The sequence below is a fragment of the Phaseolus vulgaris genome, chromosome 7 (assembly GCF_051622355.1).
Source record: "Phaseolus vulgaris cultivar YP4 chromosome 7, ASM5162235v1, whole genome shotgun sequence".
In the NCBI taxonomy this organism is placed as follows: Eukaryota; Viridiplantae; Streptophyta; class Magnoliopsida; order Fabales; family Fabaceae; genus Phaseolus; species Phaseolus vulgaris.
Genome location: NC_143504.1, coordinates 53,784,606 through 53,810,699, shown reverse-complemented (window position 1 = coordinate 53,810,699; position 26,094 = coordinate 53,784,606). Strand labels below are relative to the sequence as shown.

Here is a 26,094-nt window from a genome sequence, read left to right as displayed (position 1 = left end):
AAAAATCCAACATATTTTTTTAAATTGATCATGTATCATAAGAGTATCATACAAATATCGGTATCTGATACATATATCTGACATAAACACCCCATTTAAGAGGAGTATCCGACGAGCCTCATTGCATATCCCTCAATCAAACAAAGTCAGTCAACCTTGCTCAAAATTTCCAGAAGATAAATCATATACAAATTTTAAATCGTTGCTCAAGGACATGCACTAAATGGACTACATCTCCAATTCTTGACAGATAAGGAGGTGACCATCATTCAGTTATTTTGTCCTGTTCTCGTTCTAAGAGAGAAAGGGAAATACCCTCCTCAGCCATGGCTTTTTCATCCCAAAATTTTCACACTCCATGCCATCTTGCCAGGGCCTTTCCACTGGATCTTATGCTGTTCAGCAGAGAAATGATCACTCAAAGGAACAAGCCATATATACATGAGGGAAACAAGTAAGAGTAAGTGACAGGGATGCATAATGAAGAGAAATGATCACTCAAAAGACAAACCATTGAACAGAGCGAATAATGAAGAGGCACTGTGATCACACTATTATCTACAACTTCCAGATGTCAGTGTAAGAAGCAATCAAGAAGTTACAGAAACGGCATCATTTGAGTCCACCTTCAACTGAAATGCAGACAGAAAAAGATTGGTATGAACATGTGACAAGCAAAGAAAAAAAAAGAGACTAATTATGCCTACCATCTTGAGATGACTCTGTAAAGAACCATGTAACATCTTTTTGAGCTTGTCACAGTGATCAACCATGTGACCCATTCTGATTAATTCCTCGAGCCGGTACAGAAGCCGCTCAATGGTAGTGTATGGGAACCAAACAGCAAACGGTCTTTTCCTTCTAATTATATCTGCTGGTCTCTGCAAAACGATATTACCAACAGTATTAAATACAGAACGGACAAATGACACTGCGGCTAAGTCATGCACTACATAAACTTGAAAGTTGCCACCATACTGTATCATGAATATCAATATGACAGCAGAAGTATTGCAACCCATTTTAATAGGAAGCTATCACCAAGAGAAAAGAAACTCAGCACTCCAAACAGCGAAGGAACAGAGCCCATACCACCCAATATCAAAAAGAAAAACTCGGACAACGGTTCCCAAACCTATGACATCCTTGGTTGCACATAGGAGAAGAAAGGGCAGAATAGCTTTGAGTGTCAACATTAATAATAGACACCAACTTGATAATGATCACAAATGCATGAGGGTAGAACAACCAAAGACTAACGCTTTCTGAAACACAACCTCCCTAATCTTATCACTAAAACTGTCATTAATCTTGATCACCTTAACATTGTCACAAAATACAACCCAAAAACTTGTCATAAATCTTGAACCCCTTAACAAACCAAAAAATTAAACAAGCTAAACCACATAAAATTTATGCACTAGTTCATCAGTGACCACCACAGACTCCAACCAGAATTTTCAGTACCCATAGTAACCACTCAACATATCCAAAAGAACTGTTTCTAAATACCCATCAAGTAACAATTACACTGCAAAACAATTTTTAGCCGTACAACAAGCATAGTGTTAGAAGACTCCGTGCTAGGCAAATGCAAAGAGACTTTACCATTGCGTTGGGACTTGCCCGTTGTTGAAGATCACACATCAACTAGATAGTAGGATATTTCATAGTATATAAGTACGTAGAAACCTCACCTTATAAATTGATTTTATAAGATTAAGTTAAGCCTAAAGTCAACTTTTTAATATGGCATTAAAGTCATTTAAAGTCTATTTTGGCGAGAGTTTGTTAGCCTTATAAGACACGAGCTGGAGAATCTCGATGTGAGGGAAGTGTGTTGTAGGTCACACATCGACTAGAGATAAAAGTATTTCATAGAATATAAATAGGTGCAAATTTCACCTTATAAACTTGTATTATAAGGTTGAGTTAGACTTAAAGTCTACTTCTTAATACACGTCATAATAATAAATCCAATATAATGTAAAGGTAACAAGTATCAGACATGGGTAAATAGAACTCTTCAAATAACTTTCAATTTAACTAATATTATCAATTTCCATGACAAAAAAAAAAATCTGTTGAGTAAAATATTTACAATGCAGCAGAAGACAACTCAAGAAGTCAGGTGATAGAAGTAACTAGTTGTTGATATATCATATATCAGCTGAGCATAAAAAAATCGAAGTGATCATCAGTAAGAGTAAAAAGAATTTACCATTGAGGCAAATGAGTCTATGCACTCAAGTAAAAGGTAAGTAGCATCTGCATATCGATCATATGTAACATAAAGCTGAAATAAAGATGCAGGATTTGATTCCCTGCCAGTCATCCCCCACAACCTTTCCCTTTGACCCTCCTGTCACAAGCCATACAAACAATATCAGTAACTGTACAAAAGCCAATATTGTAGCACCCACGGCTGGCTGCATGATAATGGAAAAAATATCCCTTAAATTTGTAGAACAGAAGCAACTAGAATAGCATTTTATATAGTTTTAGTTTCATTGAAAACTGGAAATTTTAGATAGATTCATATATAGGAATCATATAATATGTATCATTGAAATGTTACGGAGACCAATTTTCAAAACAAGCAGGCACTCTCTTGCATCAATGAACCCCAATCATTGACTGCAGTTTTCAGCCTAGAAAATTACCTTGAACAATTGCACAAGCCAAAGAGGCAATTCAATCTTAGAATCTGCACGTAGAAGAGTCTCTGCAACAATAATCGGTAGTCTACCATGAAATTCCTTATACCTTTCCTGCAATTTAGGAGCAATTTTAAACAAAGGGTGAAACAGGGACTCAAAAATGAAAATAAAAGCTACGTAAATTGTCTTAAACAACCACAAACACAGAAAAACGACAGAATTGTATCCCCACTAAGAAAAACTGACAAGAGACATGCACAAGCGTAAAAATGTCTTTTATTAGGGAAAACTTCCATCTGTAACAGTCTACACATCTGAAAGAAATTCAAATGAGCGTGGAACACTAAATCCAATACCACAAGTTTATGGGGTTTAAGTTCTTCAACCCTTTCAATGCAGGGACAAAAAATAGTAGAATATCAAGACATAGCTCTAACTTGAGAGACAACACATCCATTATATACTAATGATTATTTTTTTTTTAATATTCCAACTTGATTAGTTTCTAAATAACAGTAATGCCTACATAAAAAAATAACATTCTTCTCAACTTAATACATCTCATCACATAATCTACACTTACATGAAATTTTTTCTTCTTTTCCCAAATTGTTACAAAACAAAGGCAAAAAGAATGTCTAAATGTTCAGAGGGATACAACACATTAAAACAAGCAGAAGATACTAACAAGGTAAAGCTTGAGTGTTGCCCACTGACTGCTTCTTTCAGTTCGTGAAGTTGTGGAAACAGTAACAGGTGAACCATGGACTACCATCTCATTCTTTGATGATGCCAGTAAATGACTGCGTTCCCTGAAATTAATAAAGAGTACATAACACAATTCATACTGACAGAAACAGTGTAAAGAAGTTTTTGAAATTAAGGCAATTGCCCAAACACTAAATAAACAATAATGAAAGCACAAATTCTAAACCAAACAGAATGACCTGTAAAGTCAGGTATCTTATTTCATCAATTTAAAATTAAAAACGGTTTTTAAAAAGAATGGAAATGAATAGGTCAACATACTCAACCCAAGTGGATTCCACCTTGTCAAGACAGCATTTCAATGAGATAGCAGATAACACTCTTTCAAGTTCCCTAAAGAGAAATACAAAGATATTTATAAGCATAACAATATATACACATGCATATGTGTGAATGCATGTAGGCATGCATCTCAAGTTCAAGATGTATACCTCTTCAGTGCAGAACCCTTGAAAAATCTGACAACAACTGTAAAGGCCATATCATATAAATTGTTTTGGACAAGAAGATCAGCCAAGTCTGATAGAGCTCCATGTTTTCCTTTAAAATGAAAGGGCGAGGATGAAAATTGGTTTAAAATTCTATCAAATGACAAATACAAAGTACTTTAACATGTAATATCACCAGAGTTGCTCAGGAACCAACCATATGATTCCCTCACAATTGAAAAGAAAAGACACTTACCAGAAAATGTCCACTTCACATTTACCAATGACAGCATATACTCTGCTGAAGTTAGCACAAATTCATTCTCAAGTTTTTCAATATCAATTGAGGACTGCCAGCCTTGAGGCTCAGCATCATTATCAGCTGCTGCTATGTTAAAGATAATAACATCACCACTCCAAAAACAAATAAATGCTTTCATGATAAAAGAAGAAATTCATCAAGACAGGGATCATTATAATGAGTAAGGAGAGTAAGATCCACCTAAAAACTAAAACTAAAACTAAAAATAAAAAAAAGAACAAAAGAAACATTAATGAAACAAAGCTACCCAATCCCTCAACATATTAACAAGAGTAACTTTTAAAAAGACTATATTACACAAGAATCCTTTTTGACCCAGCATATTTCATTCTGTTAAAAAAATGAAGTAAAATTGTTCATTTCATATAACATCATGAATCCATAATGAAATGATTACTTCATAACTACCAGCATGACTTTTGTAGTTGAATTACTTACAATGTTCATCTGGGGTTCTTTTAGCTTTCTTACTTGGATACTGTTCATTCACAAGAGAACTTCCCTCAACCAAGGAATCAATCCAGGCATATGCAGGGTGAACAAGATGCAGTGCATTGATTGCAGCAGAGAGTGCATTCAACCTCTCTTGCAACATCAAGGAACTGCCTACACTATCTTTCGAAGCTGCTTCAGTTCTCAAACGAGCTGAATACATGTAGATGTAGTGTGCTGCACGTCGCCAATTATGCCGGTGCATTTGAAATGCATAAAGCAACTTATACAAGTTTGGCTTTGCAGAAATATCTGATCGTTCAGCCTACATATTACACGTAAAATTTATGCATACTGAAGAAAACTTCAAAATTAACCTCATACAATTTGTTCAGCTAGGACATACCTTCCAAGCAAGCTCTTGCTCCACTTTGTCCACTAAACCAATTAGAGGAAGTTTATTGCTGCAAAGAATCTGTAGAGAATAAACAAAAGATAGGGGGAAGGGTACTTAAAGTAAGTAAATGGAAATTTTACCAAAAGAAAGTGAACGGAAAAGTATAAAATATCTCGAGGGAGTTATTGAAATGCATCTTCCTTTAACACAACAAATGAATCAAATATTAACATATACTTGAACTATATAAGTAAAGAATTAGTTTATTGATATCAATCACACCAATTACATTCTCATAATCTCTATTTGCAATAACCAAAACCTTTAAAAAAGAAAATAAAAATATGCTGAAATAAACAGAAATATTATGAAGATATTATTTCCTAATTACAATGGAGATATTGAGAATACTTTTTATCCTAATAATCTGCTATTTACAACACTCCCCCTAAAGTTGGTAAATCAATATCAATCGTTCCCAACTTGCCTACAAGATCTTGGGATCTCCCTTGAGAAACCCCTTTAATAAAGATGTCTGTCAATTTCAATATGTTTGGTTCTATCATGTTAGACTTGATTATGGGCAACATTCATAGCTGACTTGTTATCACAGTACAATTGCACAGGGATGTCAACCTTTATTTTGAGGTAATCAAGTATGATCTTCATACAAAGTTGTTCATACACCTAGAGAAAGGGCTTGAAATTCAGCTTCTACACTACAACAAGATACTTTATCCTATCCTTTGCTTTTCCATGTCACTAAACTCTCTCCAAGAAACATACAAACATACAGTACCCTAAAGATTTTGTCAATAACAGAATCTACAAAGTCCGCGCATCAGTATATATCTTCAAGGTGTCTTCTTTCCTAAAGAATAACCTCTCTTGGGTTGGACTCAAGAATTTTGTTAACTGCTTGCATGTATCTTTCGCTTGGATCATGCATAAACTAGCTTACCACAGTAACTACATAAACAACTTTGTTCTACAGTGTAATAAATAGATAAGTTTTCCTGAGATTCTACATCCCAACTTACATGTTTCTTTTAAGGAAATCAAGTTCATATTTTCTTTGGGAGATAGAGCTTAGGAAATCATTTAAAGAGCTTAGGAAAAGAAGTCATGTGATCGCTCCAGAATCAAAATCCAAATACCCTAAAGGGGCCAATAGTATCGAATGTACTCTTACCTTTCATAGATAGGGTATTAAATCCAGAGGACTTAGTTCTTGATTCAATTAGCTGTTTTCAAATGATCAAGTTCTTCTTTAAAAGCTTTCATACTATACATTGAAAAACCCAAAAACGAAGTGAATAAAGATTCAACCCTTATCCCTTTGATTCCTAACAAAAAAAAAACCCATTTGGCATACGAACCAAATCAGAATATAATGAGACTACACACCCTTTGGTGCTCAAGAGGTCCTGACGACCATGTCTATGTTAGCGGCGTGAAGGGCACACCTTTATAGCCCACCACTAACCTCAACAACAATGGCAGTTAAAATGGCAGCGGAAACAGGATTCCCAAGATCAGGAGATCTGATACCAACTTGAACTATGTGAGAAAATAAAGAATTATTTTATTGAAATCAATCACACCAATTACATTTTCATCATCTCTATTTTTAATAACCAAAACCTTTAAAAAGGGGAATACAAATATATTGAAATAAATAAGAAGATTATGAAGATATTTTTTCCTAATTACTATGGAGATATTGAGAATATTTTTTATCCTAATAATCTGCTATTTACAACACATAAATCTGCAATTGAGGAATAACATCACGCTGTTTTTAACTAGAAAGGTACAGGAATCATAACAGATGTTGTAGGAGTTAAATTACATCTCTGAAAAATGTTGTAGGAGTTAAATTAAACTTGCAAACTTCAGTTTAAATACCCACTGCAATCATAACTAATTAATATTCTTGTATTGTAATCAAACTTTGAACATGGTAGCATGAAAGTACCATTGAAAAATAGATAGTTAGATATCTACTTCCTTCTATTTTAAATATTAACCTAAGGAAATCAATAAGTAGAGGTCATTCAACTAAGAAAAATCAGAAGAGTTTATCATAGTTTGTCCCAACCTTTATAGCTCCTTGTTCATAAAGAACAATTATGAAACGTCTCAGGCAAATGTATTTGCTCTCCTCATCTGGATTTGAAATTATTGCACAATATGCATCATAATATCGACCAAGGTCTAAAGCAAATATGAAAACATTTGCCCATAGTCGTCCTCTGATGGTTGTCACTGATTCATTAACTAAGTTGTTTGTGCGCTTGTCATCTTTCATATATAGAGCCTCATCAACTTGCTTAAGCGCAGCAAGTGCAAACTGGAAAGCACCTTCACTGATGCTATAACGTTCAAATAACTGCATTGCCCATTGATAGTATTGAAGCTTCCATGTAGCAATTGATGTACAACCACCTGCATAAAAACCAGAAAACTGAAGTTAAGATTATCCATTTGCTTACTAAGATCTTTACAATTAAGCCACAGTAATACTCACTAAAACCAAGGTATATAATTCCTAAGTCATCTGATAAACTCTGCAGAGCCTCAGATGCACCACTTCCAGAAGAAGCCCTGAAATAAACACCAAGAGTGATGGGTCATACTTCAAGGCAACCACAAGTAAATATGCAGAGAACATAAAACACTTAATATAAAAAAATGAAAGCCAATGTAAACACATATAGGGAGTCACACAAACACACACATGAAGACTACTGTTATCACTGAAATTTCTAAGTTGACAATTGATTTCAGATCTCCTAATATTCTTAACTCCATTTGTTTTAGTCTTATATCAATTGACATTCGTGTTACTTATGCACAAGGTCATAAGTTTTTAGCATTGAATCTGTTTACCCAATTTGTGCAACACTTCAGAACTGAGATTTAGTACTTAGCACTTTCTGTAATAGCAAAGACGTAACAAGTGTTAGAATAGGTCATCTTAAATAGAAATTATTGAAAAGTGTTGTGTGCTTTGGGTTGTACCTAGTTTCGAGATATGACCTTTCTTATTCTTTTCTCTTCCCTCTCATTCATCGTATCTGAACCTCCAATGTCATTATAAATGAGATCCTAAGAGAGTGAAATCAAGCTCTCAAATTCATTCTCTATTCTTTTGTATTCATCTCAAGTATAAGTAATATACACATAGTTAAAATTGCAACATAAAACAAATGAAATTGCACAATTATATCATTTTTGCCAAACCTAGCAATAAGCTTCCACCTCAAAACACGATCTGTGAGATTTTTGTGTTTATGCCAACGATTGCACAATACCTATTTTTAAAACTAAAACCCATGGGGACTACCCAAATTTTAAGACAATTAAAAGCCTTAGAATTCATCTTCTGCCCTTTTGACTAGCTGGAGCACTCAAACCCGTCACCATAATCTCTCCAGAACACTGTCTGGTTGGTAGATTTGATCAGTTGAGCAGTGGTCCATGTTGGTTGCTAGCTATGGATATATTAAGCAAATACAAATATCAATGTTTCATAAGTGGCAGGAAGTTCGTGTCAGGTTGTGTATGGACCTGGTTACCTATTCCTCTCTTCCGGCTTCAACTTACTATTTTGTGCGGTTCGGCAAGGAGTCCATGCCAAGGACTACTCTGTTTTGCAACATTGTAATGTCTAAAGCGAAGCTTGTGCTAATGTGGGTGCAGCTATTGCAGGTGGCAACTCCGCAACTAGTACACCTGTGAGTAGAGCTGGGAAAATGGGTGGCCCAACTCATTCTAAAATTTTGACCCGATTTAAAAACATATCCAGTGTTTCAATAAAACAATATTGTTTTCAAATTTTTTAAAATTATAATTATAATTTTAAAAAAAGGGCAACTTACAAGTCTATGGGCTGGGCTGTCCTAAGCCCATTTGGGCTGCAGGGTAAATGGGCCAGGCCAAATTGACCCACTTCAATTTAGACCAATATTTTATGAATCTAACTCGGCTCATTTGAAGGACTATTCAGGCCAGCCCATCGGGCAAAACCAGAGTTGTGATGAAAGTGCAAGACCTTTATGCATTTCAAATTAAGTTTAACAATTTTAAATGTGATTCAGAGGTAATCAATAGTATTTATTTATAAATATATCCAGTACCCAACCATTGTTATATGAGTCATGGTAAGCAGTCTTTTCACTTCTTATTTTACTTTTTTATTTTATTTTGACAGGTATATTCTTGCTCTTCATGTCCATGTTCAGCACGGGCACATCTTTATAGTTTAACTTATATGCTATATATGTTAATTTTTATGCATATGTACATGTGTTTGAATACCGTTTTGTACTTTAGGTATGATTATAGATTTGAGCAATGATCAGACAATTTATTTACACACTATCTTCTCCAATCTAGGTAGGACCTTGATTTTGAGTACCTTAAGTAAGATGACTTCCATTTAGACCTTTTAATTCTCAATGAAACTCAAGTTGAAAACCTCCATTGGAATTACAGAGTAGAGAGAAAAGAGGATTTCATTAAGAATTGAGGGATTACAAAAGCCGCATTAAAAAGGTGAGCTTCAGCTATTTATAGCTTATAGAGACCTTGTAAGACTAACCAGAATACTAACGTAAGTGACTGCAGTGAAGGTAACAAACTGTAGCTAACTTAGTTAATTATACAGATGGTAAAAGAAAAAGGTTAAAGTATGTATGTACTCCAATAACCTCAAATTAGTTGAAAATAAACAATATCACTCGACTCAGTAATCAAGTAACATGATGAAAATGTAAAATAAAAATTGCATCTTTGAATTGTGTAACCGCACAATGCAAATAATAAGAAGAGAAATATTTCAAAGGTGAATTGTAATACCTAAAGAAACAACGAATGGCATCAGAAACTTTTTTATCCTTCTGGGTTGCATGTAATCCACACTGCACCTGTGCAAGTAGGCAACACCCTAGAAGATGGTGACGTATGCACCATCCACCATCAGCATCTTGAATACTATGGGATGTCTTCTCTTTTAGTAAATGTGCTTCCGTGATCATAAGCAATTGCTTTTAAAACATTTGTAAATTGAAATACAAGATATTTTCAGTAAAGATAACTAACTATAGAGTAAAAAAGAAAGAGAAAGGATCAATATCCCATTGCGGGGAAAAAAAGGACAAGTAAATAACCTCAGCAGCACCATACTGGCCATGCTTGAACAGAATAAATACAAGATCAATAGAACGGCTGAAGAAAGTAGAAGATCCTCCAGCCTGACCCCAAATGATCCAATTGATGAAGTCTCTTGCCTTATTAATAAAGCTCTGTGCATTTGAAAAACGATCTGAAGAAAACTGGCTATGGTTTAAGGATGAACTTCCAACATTGAGCAAGAATAAAAAAGCCAATGTAAAGTCACATCTGCCCAGCTTCTCATTCCATAATCTTTTCCCCATGTTGTTATCTGTATCACGCCCAAAAAGGTTAACACAATATCAGAGGTATGGCTTATACATATTCAATCCAGTAAGCCTCAACTGTAAATGTTACAAACTCATAATGAAAGGGGAGGAAAGAAAAAAAGCAGTTTTATTGCTTGAATGAAAATCACCAGAGAAGGAGAAAGATCTCTACTCCAAAGATTTTCCTTTACAACCAAGCCACTACCCCATTTACCCTTCGCTAACAAAGCTGAATTCCACTCTCTACTCCTATTTAAGCTAAACCTGTCTTTCCATCCTCTCTAACTATTGATGATCTAGAGTATCTAACTTATAATATTTTATGAATCTCAAATAGTGAACAAATATAATTTTGACATTTCTTTTAGCCATTGAGCATAAGCTGTATTGTACTGAATACTTTTACAGTTTAGGATCTTAAATATAAAAATGCAATCCATATCTCACTAATTTAACCGCATTTCTATCTAAGATGTGAGGTACAAAAAAATGAAAGCATTATAATGAGGAACTTCGTAAAAATTATTTTTTTAATTATCCACCTCTTCATTATTATTATAAAATATAAGTCCAAGTACTTATTCTTGAACAAGAAGGATTTTAGGATCTACTCTCTTTTTCAATAATTCCATACCAAGTAATACTTGTTTTGTTTTGGTCTCCCAAATAGTATTGCCTAATTGAGTGAATTTGACTCCCAATTTTAAATTTACACATATCATATCACATTAAAAGGCATGGAGATGACATTTCTTCATTCAACAATTATTTCAATAATTTCCTTGTTAATTTTAAATGTCTTATCTCTTTAATTTATTCATATCTAATAAAATGAAATCTAATAATTGACAAAGAAAAAACAACTCCAATTTCATCTTCTTGTCTTAGGATATGTGATTTCACCAACTGTGTAAACAATGTTGAAATTGTTTTAGAATCAACTCAATTTAAAATCCTGAGCTACTTTATGGAAGAATTCCTTGTTTCGTTCAGAATTCAGAAGGGGAATAATCTTGTGAGCCTGCATCCCCGTACAATGATAAACTCATGTCAACCTAAGTAAATTGGAACTGCCATGATACAATATAAGTAAAATCACCATACAACCTACCTATTTGTAGTGATGAAAGTTTAGAATTGAAGTCCTCGGTTACAGCCGGTGAAGATGGTGTGATCGTAAAGAAGATTATGATTAGCCATTCAAAAATAGTTTCTTGAAGCATTGGAATTAACTCAAGCTGTACTTTTTTTATATCATCATGGGTCATGTGAACCTGCATGAAAAAAAAACCACGACATATATGCATGAAACATACAAGATATTAATCTACATCTAGAAAAAGGCAATAGCATTTCCTTAACAAATACAACTGTCTGTATAAGTTGAGAACTTGATCAACATGGTAGCTGTTCAGAAGAGAGAGACTATGGTGAATTCCATGTGTTTAGACCACAACAGAATTGCTCAATTTGTAGGGAAGAAAACATAATTACAGAAATTTTTTTTTATTTTTTTGATCGGCAAACATAATTACAGAATATTATAGGCTAATAACAAATATAGAATCAATCTTAGATCCTAATATTAATTGTTACTATATCTATAGGATTCTAACATATGTACAAGATTTTAAACTCCCCCTCGAGCATGAGCAAATAGGTGAAATGCACCAAACTTCTTACATATGCCCCTTAGTGACTTGGTGAATATATTTTCTAATTGGACAACACTGGTATACATTTACCCAAACATAACTTTCTATCCAACAAAGTGACAATCAATTTCAATACATTTTGTCCTTTCAAATCATACCTTTTAACACTTTCCCTCAAGATGGAGCATACTTATCTGTTAGTCAAGTTTGTTACAAATGCCATCAACATAAGACTCCTTGAGAGACTTAATGAACATGTCAATTATTGGTTGTTGGAGTTGATAGAGTAAAAAAATGACAGTTTTATATGTTGACTTGGTGCAGTTGTGGAAAGATGATGTGTAAAGATTTGGCTACAAACAAAGTCAAGGAGATCACATTTTGTTTATAACAGGGAAAAAGGGGGTAACAGTACTTCTAGGTCATGTTGATGGTATTATAATTAGTGACTGACTAGAAATGATGAAAAAGAGAAGGAAGAATTGACACAGACTATTCCAAGAATTTGAACTACTAAAAGAGCTAGGAAGATTAAAGTATTTTTTAAGGATTAAAGTAGCCTACTCTAACCAGGGAATTTTCATATCTCAGCAAAAATATATAACTGATTTGCTGGCAAAAACTGGGAAAATTGGGTGCATACCAGTATCAACTCCAATGGATCCTAATAATAAGTTATGTAAGGCAGAAAAGAAATCAGCAATAGACAAAAAGATGCATCCGAGACTGATTAGAAAATTAATATATTTTGCTCACACATGGCCAAACATTACTCTTTCAATGAGTGTCGTCAGTCAGGTTCCAGTCAGTTTATGCATGAACGAAGGAATCTCATCTTCAAGTTGCTTATAGAATTCTACATTACTTGAAAGGCAGCCCTCGAAAAGGGAATACTATTCAAAGGAAATGGAAGACTAACTATTGAAGGCTACACTGATGCAAAGTATGTAGGTTCTCTTGCTGATAGAAGATCAACAACTGGATATTATACTTTCCTAGGTGAGAACTTAGTGACAAGGAGAAGCAAAAAACAGAATGTGGTGGCAAGATCATCCGCTAAATCAGAATTCAGGTCCATGGCACAAGGGCTATGTGAGTTACTATGGCTAAAAATTATCTTAGATGACTTGAAGATTAATTTGGAGGGACCCATGACTCTCAATCTCATTTCAAAGTCAGATTCTACTATTGCAGTAGTGATTGCCACTTAGATTCTCCATGTTATTATTACATGGGATTGGAAAAAAACAAAAATAAGATAAATTACACATGTAATGTTGCCTAATTTCTAACTGTCACCTTTCAACTTAAATCTTTCAAACTTGTTCAAATATATGGCATCAAGACAATATTTGACATGTGTGAATGACAATATTCAGGCATAAACAAGAAAATTGCCATCAATAAGGGCTCAGAAACACAGTGCCAAGGCAGCAAAGCGAAAGAAAAAAAAATTATAGTGCTCATGATTCATAGTGGATCAGATTGATGACACCTGAAGAATTGACAAAACATCAATCCAAGTTCAAGTACACCAAGCATTAAACTTACAGGCTTTACAATTGAATGAAGAAAAAAACAAAACAAACAGATGAGAATTTCCGATTTCAATCTGATTTAATTAGACAATAATTTCAAATAAATGATGCTCACAATAAAAAAACAATTACACTTCAGACAATAAATATGCATACATATATGAGTATGGACTCACCTGGCCACTGATGTCCACCAAATAGCTTAGAAATAGAAGAAAGTCCCAGGCAGATTCAAACATCATTTTTGCAATCTGATAAGTAGCATGTACTATAACGGAAGAATTTATGCTTGATGATACTTCAGTATTAAAATTTTGTATAACTTTCTTTGGAACCAAAAATTTCAGGAAACGCTCAATTACATTTAAAATCCTGCCCCATGCAGAAGCCTTTTTGTACAAGCTTTGAAGGGACAAAAACATATCCACGGAAAGTTTCCTCAAACTTTTATGATCTGCTAGCTCCTTCTCAAGAACAACTATATGATCCCCAGAAGTAGATGTTTGGAACACTGGACCTGACATACAATATCCAGTTTCAAGAATCTTTACAACATAGCGAATGATATCTTCAGAAGAGATCACCGGTGTAGTTAAAAGAGATTCATAAAATATAGAAGAAGCAGTTTTGCCCAACTGTTGGCTGAAACTCATAACACATCTGAGCAATTCGATTAGAATTTCACACTCCAGTTCATCATCAAAAATATCCATGAGGCCCGTGAGCTCACCAACATCATCTGAAGAGCCTACAGAATATAAACAAAAATCTATATTAAGGAAAGCAAAGGAAAGCAGAGAACTGATTATAATGCAAGTTAATTAATTTAAAACTATTAAGTTGCATTAGAACTGATGCAGTTCTCAACACCGTCTTCTTTTTAGTTTGTTATTCTTGTTGGTTGTATAGTTTCTGGTGAAAGGCAGCCATCATTAACTGTTGAAAGGATAATAACAAAACAGGTCACAGAATACTGCTCTAGTACCACATTGAGAAGAGAGAAGCCGAGAAGGAATGTAATGGATTGTGTATTGTGTACACACGAGTATTCTATTTTTTAATGAAAAGAGATACAATAATAAGGAACAAAATCAATAATGAGAAATATTTGGTAAAATATTTTACTAACAAACAAAATCATATATCTCTATTCTATATAATCAAATCATATCCCTAATATAATGAAATCATGTATCTAACACTCCCCCTCAAATTGGAGCATAAGTATCCTGAGAAAAACTTGTTACAAACGTCATCCACTCAAGACCCATTGAGAGACTTAGTAAACATGTTAGCCAGTTGAGGGTACTAAAACAGACAAAGTAAATAATGACAAAGCTAATAGATATTCCCCAGACATGTTTTTTTCTCTATTAAAGCAACAATCAATCTTCAATATGCTTCCTCCTTTCAAATCATATCTTAAAATTCCCTCTCAAGCTGGAATATACATATCACGAGTCAAGCATATTCAAAATAATCCGAGACAGAACAGCTGTTGGAGAGCATAAAATGAATTGATAATACAGAAGCTGCCAGAAAGCAAAAGCTGCTAAGGGAGTGAGCCAGCTGTTGGAAATCAAAAAATGATCAGAGGACACATTGGCTGAGAAAAGCAACATGCTCAAACACATTGCTGGAAAGCAAAATTACTCAGAGAGCATGATAGTTGCTGGGAAGCAAAAACGCTAACAAGGCACAACAGCTATCAAAGAGAAAAAATGATCACCAGTCATCAAGGTGATGCCAATGATGGTTGTTGGCCAGAAAATACTCGACGAAAGAAAAACATGCCAAACTATGACAACATTTTTGAACGGTGCATGAACAGTGATCGCAGTGGAAAAAATTAAATCAGAAAATGTACATAGTTTCTAAAAAATTTACTCTTAAGAGTTTTGGACCCACAAGGAAAGAACGCATTTAAGTTCCCTTCTCGTTAGACCCTCGATACCTTGTTGAAAGGATTAGAGACAAATTACATCACAGTATATACTATGTTAAGAAAGAAACCCAAAAAAAAATACAATAAATTTTGTGTAATGTGTAGACACATGATTATTCTTATTTATAATGAAGAAGAGATACAATAGAAGAGACAAAATCAATATTTAATAAAGGGAAATATACTTCACTATTAAGTCATTATATATCTCTATCTAATGTAATCAAATCATATCTCTAACATTTACAATGGCAAGCTAATGAATTTAAAGCTATTAAGAGTTGTATTAAACAAATGTAGTTCTCAACTGCATCTACTTGGTAGTTTGTTACTGTTGAGGATCCCACATCTAGAGATATAACCAAATTATATTATGAATCTAATGTAAACCTTGCAGTATCAAATCGGTTTTGTGAAGTTAAGTTAGACTTAAATGTCACTTCCTAAGATGGTATTAGGGTCTATCTTAGTAAGGTTTGTTAAGCCTATAGTCCCACATACTATCGGGCAACAGTCGAGATGTCAAGTCCTCATCTATATAAATACGTAAAATGCATAAATATAATAGCAATGCAAAAAAATTAATGAAACATAGAAAAGAGTAAAGAAAAATAAAAGTGCCTTGCTTCTGATGTGAACTTTGGTACATCTTTTCCTTGTAATATTGGTGGAGTGTTCCAGTGTATATCCTCTAGTGCAATCAAAAGTTGATTATGTTAAAATTGACTGTGTTCAAGAGTTGACCTAACTTTGAATTGTCATTGTTAGGCTTTGTACAAACTTAGAAGATAGTGAAAATTCAATTATTCTTAGATTGAAAAAATTGAGACTGCACTTAGGATCATTTGTGATATGAACCAACATAAATTTCTTCAGCAATCTTTCTCCTTCCCTGTCTTTATTATATTGTTGTTAACAATCTTTTATCAATTCTAATTCCTAAATTCATTGCATTTTGTTTTCCATAGTGAATCAATTTTTAAAAAAAAAAACTTGAGAGGGCCGATCTTTTTTTAAAGTTTTAAAACCAAGATTCATTCCCCCTCTTGGTTTAGCTAAGCCATCTATTCTTTTCTAACATGGGTCTTGTATAACACATGAAAAAAAAATAGGGTGTTCCCTCAAGTCGGGTCAGCTCTAACGGACCCGAGGCCTCTTCTTCTACCCATAAGATGTGATTTCCGCGACAGCCATTCCATGATGTCATTCAGCGATGACCGAAGCGGCTGCCATGGAATGCAATGTGAAAAACGATTCGCCACCACCCAGCTGTGGCATTCGCTGACAAATCCAACACCGATTTCCACCACGGCCGATAATTGATAACACTTATTCTACCTCTCTTTCATTCAAAAAATAAAAGACTAATTTTCTCTCTCTTTTCTTGCTCTCTCTGCATAGTTTCTAAAGGTTTTCTAACAACAACGATTTAAGAAAAAAGCCAAAAATATATTTTATAATATAAGAATTCATTGAGAGAAAAGAGATAGAGGTAATTATAGTTATTATTTACCCTCCATGATCCGCTCAATATCTTCCAAAGACCGAAAGAGTGAAATGGAATTTTTTCTGATTACACCAACGGCATCAGAAGAGGAATCAACAACCAAACCATACAAAGCATTGTTCTTGCACCAATTATGGAAATAGCGAGTGAAAAAACTTTTCCAGCAGTGCAATAAAGAGACTTTTTCAGATCCAACCTACAGCATTATCAATCTCGTCAGTTTACCACAACTTTCCCATCATTAAAATTAAAGAGGAAAAAAATTAAGGACATATGAAAAAGATTTAATAAATTTTGACAATGTTAACCTCATGTTCGATGACTGAAAGTATCTCCTTTTTTATCCCATCCGCAGTTAATGTTTGCAACTCAGATTCACCCAAATGCCTGCTATACTCAACTAGAGTTGCATACAAAGTAGCATTTTGATGAACCCCAGGAAGAAGCAACCTTCTTAAGAAAACACAAGATACAAAAGGTAAAATATCATCCTGCAGAAAAGATAACTGAATCAAACTCTTCCTCTTGATGAATTTCTTCTTTCAGCAATAAAAGAAATAATTAAGTTGTTTCTTTAAGCGTATGAGAACTCCCAGAACAGTAACAATTTACATGCTACTTGGTAGAAAAACAGGTAGTTCAAAACTTACATTTTTTTAAACCTTCAGAAGCAATGAAGATAAGTTGCTTCTAGAAACCATTAACACATATTGACAGAAACGCTTTTCAGAGTAAATGTTACACAAGCTAGAACCAACCACTTAAATTGATACATATAGACATCCTAAACCACGAAAACTAAGTATGTGATAAGCAACCAAGCACCAAGAGCCTATCAGGTATGCAATTACAGTATCATTAAATACGCCCAGAGAGTTTGGATACAAACCACCACCATGAGTAATCAACATTAGCAATAAGCAAACCCAGTGCACATGTATTTGAGTGTACACAAATGCGGTGCAACCAATGTGTGTAGATGCATTTAATGAACTATGAAGTACACCTCTTTTCGATTAATAATAGCAAAGGAATAAAAAGCCTCCAAGACCTTTCAAGATGAAAATTATACGTGACCTAATACCTTTGAAGATGAAAATATTGAATGTGCAATCTGTAAAATTTCATCTGCATGATGCTCTGAACTTTGAAATAGTTGATCAGCAACAAATTCCTCCTGTAAAGCATAAGAAAATGCTTCTACCCTGACAAAACACAATATAACAACTAAGCAAAAATAAAAAATGGATGTCTGGATTTTCGTATAGTATGACTAGGAGCACTCTCAATCCTCATTTGTCTAGTAAACTTTTTCTTTTACATCTTAATATATAGAGTTAAGAACCTTTCACACTAGTGTAAAGTGAAATACTCTTTAGAAGATTGAATAACTTACTAAATGATTGTTATATTCCAAACGTTACAATTGACTAGATTAAAAGCTACCACCATTGTATATTTCTAAATGAGTTCCAAAATAACCCAAAATTGACTATACTGCATTGCATTTGCAAGTAATATAATTTATGTACCATATTTTTTTTCAAACATAAGCAGTTAGCAACAATCTCAATATAATATCTAAATTTTCAGAAATTTGACAAAACTGTAGAATGACATGATGGATACTTGTAAATATATTGCAGATGAAAACCATTTTCAAAAGCAAATTATGTGTTATGAGAGTATAAAATTTTACAACAGCACCAAAACAGACCCCCACCCAGCCTGCCCGCCTTTGGAATTATGGACAACAAAACATGTACTATCACTATCAATTGGCAAAGATTTAGCTACGTAAGAGTTCTAAATCAACTTCATTTTTTCCAATTGAGCAATAAAATGCTAAAACCACTGCAGATATAGTTTCAGGTTTTTTATTCCACAACTACTTCTGAAACATGATCAAATGAACAGCCAGATATTAAAGAACTGAAAATGTTGCCTACTCATCAGTATTTGTAGAGAATGTGTGTGATACTAATTCATCATCCTTCAGTATCCATATCTTATCCAATGTTAATTTAACATCAAGGCATCTTCCCTGCACAAAATAAAAGGACACTCATATCTGGAGCAAGGGGAAAAATCACATCCAATTCAAGCTGAATGAATAAAAACAACAGATTACCTCCTCCAAGGGAATATTTTGCACTGAAGACTCCATAGAAAACACAACTCTATCTCCAAAATTATACACGATACTATATAAAGAGATCGTCTCCAAGTTTTCATCCTTCACAATTAAGCCTAAAAACTCAGTTACAAAAAGAAAACAAAACAAATATAACAAGTCAAAGTGTAATATCAAATTTACATTAGCTGAATGAACATCGAATGCTACAACAGATTACACCATCTTTAACAAACCCAAATTTCTCTCAACAAATTTCAACAGATGTAGATTATTATGAAATGAAAACATAAGAAAAACTACAATGTTACCATTTCAGCCCAAATTTATGATAGAAGATAGAAGATTCAATCCAAAAAGTGGGAGAAAAAGAAAAAAGGGAACACAAAAGAACCATAGAGTGACAGAAAACAACAGAAATTCAAACACAAAGTACTAAGCAAAAACATATAGGAGAATTCCAAATTTTGATCAATTATTTGCTTTAGAATTAGAAGGAAATCTCGTGAACTAAATAAGCGAACACAACCACAATTTCTAGGCATTATTAGTTAAAAAAGTTCAGAAGCCTAGCCAACTCATTTGGCTCATTAGCTGGCAATTGCATAAACAAGTATGCATACACAATGAATATAAAACTTTATTTATTTTTTTCTTATAAAAACTCATGTTAGTCATCAGTATGAATTTTGACATTTCAGTTAGACTAACACCTCAACATCCACCAATTATCTGTCATCACATGAAACATAACATAAAAGAGAAAAGAAAGGAATACAAAACATGGGGAACCAAACCAAAACACATGTAAGAAAAAGGAACACAATCTAAACATGGAATAAAGGAAATTGTTATATGTTATGGAAAATGTCCAAACTAAGACAAGGACGCAGAACAGCAGTGTACCAAAAAATGCCTAACTTATTATCAACACTCAGATTAGCCAATTTATCAACACAATTATTGCCTTCCCTAAATATATGAGAAAATGAAGTCCATGCCAACATATAGCTGCATACACCTTCTCCACCTCCCTCTAAGAGTCCAAGGAACCACAATGAATATGAAATTGATTTTAATATCATTAATGCTCTGTTTGTATCTATGTATATACTGTACATGCGGATGGAAAAAGACAGAAATTTTTTGTTTGTTTCTAGTCATTTAGACAGATGGAAAGGCGAAGAAAGATGAATGAGGGGTATAAGGTATCTTCTCATAGTTGAGAAGAAAGTGGAACCCAGCAGAGAAAGCCACGTAAGATTTTTTTTAGTTTCCATTTTTGTCCCCAAATAAATGTGCTTTTTTTGTCCAGTGTAATATTTGAATTGAAAACATTCTCAAAAATATTTTTCTTAATTAATAATAATAAAAATCATCAGTAATATTACTTTTCTTATATAAAAAAATATGTACTTAATATATATATATAACATAATGTAATATAAATTAAATAACTATAATTATTTAGATTAATATATATATATATAATAATGTAATTTAGATTAATAAAATAAAAATAATATAATTTTATTTCTTTATTTTAATTTTACATTTTTTATTCTTTATTTATAATTGTAATTTTATATTATTTTAATCAACTAAAATATACACAAAATTAATTATTATTATTTTTTTCATTTTTATACACAAGGGTAAATTTATAATTTTGTAATTCACACTATTAAAAATAATTCAAAATACTCTTACAACCATTACATCACTCACAAACTTCAATAAACTTTCTTCACAAATCCACTCTAACATACCTTAATCCAAACAACCTCACTTTCTTCACACTTTCCTCTTAAATCACTACAAATTCACTCCCTCAAATTCACTCCCCAATCCAAACATACCCTAAAGGAGAGGACAGGGGAAATTTTATCACACTCCATCAAATAAATTGAAATTATAAAACAAAACAAGGGAGTAAAATGTTGCTAATTTAATATTTCATATGAATTATATTTCTATATCATCAAATTTTGTTCCTATTTCACTAATTAATGCTTAAACATAGCATCTTAGGTTACAAAATGCAGTCCTTTTCAAGCCAAATTTAAATAATAATTATCATTGTGAAATTATTATCACCAGACCGATACTTCAAAAGACTATTTTACAGATTCATCTAACTTTGCTATTTCCAACTTAACGTATTGATCACAAGAAACCAAATTGGATTCTTTCATAGGCTTCAATGTTAGTGTAGAACTGTAAAATTATTATTTAAAATGTGAGAAATACATTTAAAACAGGAAATCTTCAATCGACATATGCATTTTTTTAACTCCTAATAAAATATATGTCCTCCTTTAACAAGTCCTGCTATCATCAAACTTCAGAGACTATGAAGTTTCATTCAAGTGTAATTCCAAAACAGAAGATAATCTAAACATCATCAATATTGTAAAGTTGTATTTAAAAAAAGAGTAAGAAATCAGAATGTCTATAAATGCATACCGAGGTGTCTCGAAATAAAATTGCCAAAGGAATTATGTTGGTATCTGGGTAAGATTGACCCACCCATAACCTTTCAAAGGTAGCACCTGAAATACAAACAGCAAAGTATGAGAGCAGATAGTACAAGTACACAAAAGAATTGGGAGAATATAATATATCAATAAGCAAAGTAAAGAAGAGATCAAATGTACTTAATTGCATTTGACATGCCAGCAAAAAAGAGACGACGTTTAACATTCTAATAGACTCCGGAGAATTACACAGACAAATTAAACTAAACTAGGATGTTTTGTTTAAGCTTAAATATGTTTTAATCAGAGCAAAAAAAAATGAGTTATTATCTCCACAATATTCATTGTCACCTGCTTCGAATCCAACATGCTAGAAAACCCAAATATAGTATAATAAAAGTACATCATGAAACTGATATGGGGATATGGAAAATTTTAAAAAATCAAGATACAACAACACAACCAAGATACTTTAAGAAGTGTGTGTAAAAAAATATAAGTGCACAATATTTATAAAGAGATATTCACATTGGCAATTGCTCATCAATACATAAAATAAAAAATAATCACAATTTAAAATATACTTGTGATCATTACAAGTAAGCATAGTTAAATATCTTTTACCCCACTTAATAGAATGTATTCTTTTTACTATGAACCCATCAACAAAATATACATTATCCCTGCCCAAGTTAGAATATCACATAAAACATACATTTTAACAATAAATATAACAAATAAAAAACTACAGTAAGTGTGAAATTGGGTCTCGAGTTATATCTTACAGTATCTTAGATGTCTGGTAGTCATAAAAATAATTTACTCAAAAAAATCAATGGATATATTTCAGGTATGTAGTGATGTCAAATATGTGTCAAACACCAATACTTTTTTGCATTTTAGGAGTATTTGGATACCATAGCTAGGTGATCAGCCATTACAAAAAACATGTTTTATGTCCCTACAAATATAGAGTTTTTGTCCTCATAAAATATGGTGATTTATGTTTAGTCTCTATAAAAATAAGATAATTTTTGCTTTTGTCTTGTGTAACCTAAAGACTGTGTATGCAGGTTTTGACCTACTATTATGCCAAGGGCCAACCCAAGTTATGGCAAACATAGTCATTAGGATCTTATGAACCACGATCTGGTACATCTTGGCTATCTACTGATTTGTATCTCAAGATAAATCTCAAATGACTTTGTATCTTACATATGTGAATGACTCTACTATTGAAAAACTTCGAACTTATCTTTCATGAGGAATATCTAGGTAACCCGAGTACAATCATCAATAAATGAAACAAACCATTTTGCACCTGAGATATTACGAATAGGTGAAGGTCCCCCAAATTATCTAATAACCTCTTGTCTATTCATAAGATTACCCAAGATTTAAATTGTGAAGTGATATTTTTTTTCATTCCCATTGTGTTTCCCCAGATCTTTCCACGAGGAGGATGATTAGAATTGCTAAACAGTAACAAGGTTTATACCAGCAAGAAAAAAATAAAAAGTGTACTAGAGTGCAGGCACAAACTTCTAATCTTCAGCAAGGCCCTGAATCTTGGTCATCCTCTCAAATATGGTTTTAACACAGACATCTTGGTCATTCATCCTTCATTTAGTACCCTAAAGTCCTTATTTTTTTGTTTTATTTATAAAAATATTTGTTAGAAGTTTGTTAGTACCCTAAGTCTTTTCATGGTGATGTTTGTTAGTTTGCAAAATACCATAGGACAACTTTTCTTCCCAATAATAATAGAAGTTCTAAACCTTTTGATCTTACACATTCATAAATACATTCAATCTTCTTCTCTCAAATGGTACGTTTGTTGGACTTATCAGGTCACCGGTTATCAGACCGCTATTGGCCACCCATTAATATATAGTCCAACACACGAGTTAGCAACCTTGGCGTGAGAGAGAGTGTTTGAGATCCTACATTAACTAAAGATTAAGATATTTTATAGTATATAAGTATGTGCAAATCTCACCTTATAAACCGATTTTATAAGATTGAGTTAGGTTTAAAGTCCACTTCTTAATATCTACTTAATTTCATATCATTGATACAATTCAACCATTCATGAATTCTTTTTCACCAATTCTAATAAAAAAACAATTAAAAAATATGTGAGCTTAAAGAGGAATTAAGAAATAACACTCAGGAACTCATCCCACTTTACTATTCCACCTTTGTTTGCCACTCACTCATTCAATGCATGTACCCTATTTAGCCATTCAATTGCTTGTAAATAAAGACTTCACAAACTTAGATATAACTAATAGTCTTGTTTAGTATGACTTCTGCTTTAGTCGTTTTATCTATTACTAGTTTGAATTGTTTAAATTGAAAACTATATATTATTTGTATCATATATTTGAAATAATTTTTCATTGTACTTGAATCCTACAATTTCATACAAAATTAAGATTCACGATTCATTATTTGAATCTTAATTTGATAAAGTTGATGGCAAACATTGCTGGATTAAAAGGTCAAAACAAACAATAGAGAGTAGAAAAAATGATACATTATCATGGACTTCAAAAAATTTAAGCCTTCTATTTGTATATTTTCTGGATTAGACCATCAAAGGGATACGAAAGTAATCAAATAGCAAAGGAAGAACACAGCACAAAGTTCCTCATAGAGAACAACTCTCACTTAATACTCTTCTATGAAACACATCGACGCCCTAAACTTCTGACACATCATACACATAACTTGCTCATTAAACTCCTATCTAAATGCATTACTAACTATGGACAAGTAAAAAATACTGTAGGATGGAATTAAATCCAAGAGGTAGACAATACCTGTCATTGTCATAATCCCCATGTTATGACTAAAGACCCTGCTGCGAGATGCAAGATCCCAAATACGTAAAGTCCCATCCAAATGAAGCACACAGACAAACTTTTTCTCGTGCAACTCCAAAATTACCAACTCCTGTACAGTACCCACCATTTTCCCCCTAAAGACACATTTCAATGAAATTTCTTATAATTCACATCATAGAGACAGATTCAATCAAATGAAGAAACAATATATTAGAAACATGGAAAAGATACTAAACATGCTTAACGAGTATTAGAATTTAAGAAGGAAATACCGCGGTATTAAACCCCACAAGCGAGTGATTCCAGCTTCATCTCTGAGCTCATGGACAAAATCTTTGACAAAAACAAATAAAAAGAAACCATTGAAAAGTGATAAAATAGACATAACCGAAATTTCAAAACAAAAGGAGAAATTCAAGACTGTCAAAAGATGAACTTATGTTGCCATACAACTGAACCCCATCCCTATTTTCTAATTCACCATCAAAACATCCCACAACACCAGCCTAAACCAGAATAGGGGTGCAGTTCAGTGCATTCTTAAGTTCCCCTAGGAGATACGAAACAATTTACTACGAAAGCAAACATAGGCAAGAGAAAACGCATGTCCAGAGAGAAAATAGCAAGTTCATACCAGGAGCACTGGGATCTAGTACACCGAGTTGGAAACAGAAAACAGAACCATCACTCGTACCAACAACGAGACCCCCTGCAGTGGCAGTCACGGCAGCTATCGTTGCCGCGTGATTGGCAATATAACCACGCACATTAACCTCCAGAAGCTCTTCCACAGGGAAAATGGAAATGGACGCATATGCAGAAAGATTTCGAATTCTCAAGAGGTAAGCAACGCCAGAGACAGTCAACACATAGAGCAAGTAAGGGAATCTAGAAGCACCAGAAATCTGCGCCAAAGACAAAGGCAACCAAATGAACTGCGAATGCAAAAACACACACAGCAAACCCAACCAAACGTGGTGAAGAAGTAAGTAACCTCGTTTTTGCATATGAACGCGAATGGGCAAAGCGCGTCGGGGAAAGTGAATCTGAGTCCCACGCGAGGGAATTCCTTGGAAGCACCGAGTTCAAGCAACTCAAGAGAGTGAGGTAGAGTCTTGTGAATTCTCCTGCGGTTAGCAAAACGGTGAGTTTTCGGAACGCGAAAAATGAAATTATAAATGAGAGAGAGAGAGAGAGAGAAGAAGAGAACCAGATGAGATAGGTAGGAGGATCTCCGACGACGAAGCAAGAGGCGCGGTCGTAGGTGGTAGGAGGAGCGGCGTCGCCGTTGACGGCGACAATGCTGGAGGAAGAAGCAACGGAGAGATCGATCCAGCGAACGGCGTCGCTTCCGACGACGGGAACTTCCTTCCCAGCTAATGCTGAACCGGTTCCCATTTTCGTCAAATGGAATTGCAGTAGCGAAGCAAAACCCTAGTGCATGTGAAGAAGAACTTGGGGTTTTGAGACTTTGGCGCTAAAAGGTAAAACTAATAAGAAAAACGTTAAAGCATTTTAAGGATTTCAGTGTTTAT

General features: G+C 33.6%; 1 protein-coding gene across 6 annotated transcripts; it reads right to left on the bottom strand.

Annotated features, from left to right (window-relative positions):
* Positions 1–26,094, bottom strand: SAR1 (SUPPRESSOR OF AUXIN RESISTANCE1). Of its 6 annotated transcripts, none has more exons than XM_068637446.2 (28): positions 25,770–26,094; positions 25,554–25,686; positions 25,194–25,464; positions 24,832–24,892; positions 24,536–24,693; positions 21,700–21,785; positions 19,231–19,335; positions 19,049–19,143; positions 18,184–18,304; positions 17,408–17,590; positions 17,106–17,295; positions 13,824–14,395; positions 11,566–11,728; positions 10,182–10,456; positions 9,871–10,058; positions 7,538–7,614; positions 7,109–7,455; positions 5,017–5,085; positions 4,617–4,935; positions 4,113–4,244; positions 3,860–3,968; positions 3,690–3,761; positions 3,349–3,472; positions 2,664–2,771; positions 2,222–2,362; positions 708–881; positions 512–632; positions 1–395 (listed from the first exon to the last, which is right to left on the bottom strand). In XM_068637446.2, the coding sequence occupies exons 1-27, from the start codon at positions 25,955–25,957 to the stop codon at positions 591–593; spliced, it is 4,503 nt and encodes a 1,500-aa protein (XP_068493547.1). In that variant the 5' UTR covers positions 25,958–26,094; the 3' UTR covers positions 1–395; positions 512–590. The 6 variants fall into 6 exon arrangements, with proteins under 6 accessions (XP_068493547.1, XP_068493549.1, XP_068493550.1 ...); XM_068637448.2 differs by having other exon boundaries at positions 4,113–4,241; XM_068637449.2 differs by having other exon boundaries at positions 19,231–19,349; positions 25,770–26,066.